This window comes from Otolemur garnettii, unplaced genomic scaffold (assembly GCF_000181295.1).
Source record: "Otolemur garnettii isolate 467f Iridium unplaced genomic scaffold, OtoGar3 scaffold00244, whole genome shotgun sequence".
NCBI lineage: Eukaryota > Metazoa > Chordata > Mammalia > Primates > Galagidae > Otolemur > Otolemur garnettii.
In genome coordinates this window covers 183,939-185,615 of record NW_003852639.1, presented here as the reverse complement: position 1 = coordinate 185,615, position 1,677 = coordinate 183,939, and the positions used below count along the sequence as shown (strand labels likewise).

The 1,677-nt window shown below is 55.0% G+C and overlaps 1 protein-coding gene across 1 annotated transcript in view; it reads right to left on the bottom strand.

The window, feature by feature from the left end:
• Window positions 1-662, bottom strand: part of IVL (involucrin) — a 1,135-nt gene extending 473 nt beyond the window's left edge. The window contains 2 exon segments of the mRNA XM_003803930.1: window positions 1-7; window positions 9-662. The exon segment at window positions 1-7 is cut by the window's left edge and continues 473 nt beyond it. Coding sequence (XP_003803978.1) covers window positions 1-7; window positions 9-662 — 661 coding nt within the window.
• Between the last annotated feature and the right edge of the window lie 1,015 nt (window positions 663-1,677).

Here is a 1,677-nt window from a genome sequence, read left to right as displayed (position 1 = left end):
TGCTCCTGAGACTCCTGCTCTTTCCCCAGGTGCAGTCTCTGCTCCTGAGACTCCTGCTCTTTCCCCAGGTGCAGTCTCTGCTCCTGAGACTCCTGAGGCTCCCGCTGTTTTATCAGACACAGTCCCTGCTCCTGAGACTCCTGCTGCTGCTGTTTGCCCAGGTGCAGCTCTGGGTCCTGGGGCTCCTGCTGTTTTCCAGGATACAGTTCCTGCTCCTGTGACTCCTGCTGCTGCTGCTTTCCCAGATGCAGCTCTGGGTCTTGTGACTCCTGACGCTGCTGCTCCTTGCCCAGATGTGGTTCCGGCCCCTCTGGCTCTGGTTGTTTTCCCAGGTGTAGCTCGGGCTCTTGTGGGTCCTGCCGCTTCATCAGATGCACATCCTGCTGCTTTCCCAGGTGCAGCTCGGGCTCCTGTGGTCCCTGTGGCAGCAGCTGCCCACATTCTTGCTCAAGCACCCCTTTTACAGGATCTGTGCCTTTCTCCTCATGCTTTGAGGGGACCTCTCCAGGGAGCTCGGAGCCCACCTTCTGGCACGCAGTGGGCAGTGGAGTTGGCGGCTTCCTTTGCTCCTGCTGGGCAGCAGCTGGAGGAGAAAGAGTCCCAAGCAGCTCCTGCCTGAGGGCAGGGGGCAGAGTCACTGGCAGTGTATGCTGCTGGGACATCTTAGAAGGTACTGTAGGTCAAACTGAAAAACAGGGAGGGTGTCAGAGGGGTGGGCTGATTGTGAAGGGAATCTGCAGCAGCGCTTGCTTCTCAGGGCCCCTTCTTCCCTTGGGTGGGGCACTGTTTCACCCCTCTGGGCTGTCAATCCCCAGATGTCCCAGAGAGTGAGGGGTGGAAAGGGAGAGGGGCAAGGAGGTCCCCTGGGACCTTCCTTGTTCCCAGGCAAGAGCCAACAGGGACATTGCCTCCAGGGCTGTTCTGCAAGGGGGCCACATGCCAGGTAACCTTCTGCTCTGTCTTGTCCTTGTGTCTGCCCTGGTCTCTGATCTCCACTGACTAAGGAGAGATGAGTCTGGGATTATGTCATAGTGGAAGGCAAGGACCTAGGGAAAGAAGTCTCTTGAAGGTCCCCTGAGTCCTGGAAAACCAATAGGCTGTGCCAGAGAAGATCTGAGAGATCACGACGTGGGCTCTGGCTGGAATCATGACGTATTCCGAGCCTAAATCCACCACTGCAATGCTGCGGTGTGTTTCTGGGAAAGTCACTGAGCCCCTCTGGGCTTTATATTTCTCATCTGTAAAATTAGCATCTTGGCCTATTCAAACCAGGGCTCATCTCTGTTCTGACCTTCTGAGGTTTAGCGGCAGTCACAGTACCCAGGGTGGGGCCAGGAGAGCTGGGAGGTTGCTGGGAGGTAGAGGTGGTTCTTCCAACTCAAGTGATTCTTTCAACCCAACTTCCAAGTTGGGTTTTCCTGCCCTGGCCCTGCCTAGGTGTCTCAGGATAGAGCCCCATTCTGAAGTTCCCTCTGCCCAGTGCAGCCAAAATCTATAAGCATTTCCCAGAACTCCTACCTCCATCAAGAATGCAAAATAACAGTCAGCTCAAATTCAAGTTTTAGAAAAGAAATTGGCTGCTACTCCCCCAGCTTCCCTGCCTTACTTATCTTTCACATACCCAAATCCCAAAATATAGTCCCAAGGAAAGAGGGACTGGGATGACTACTCCCCATT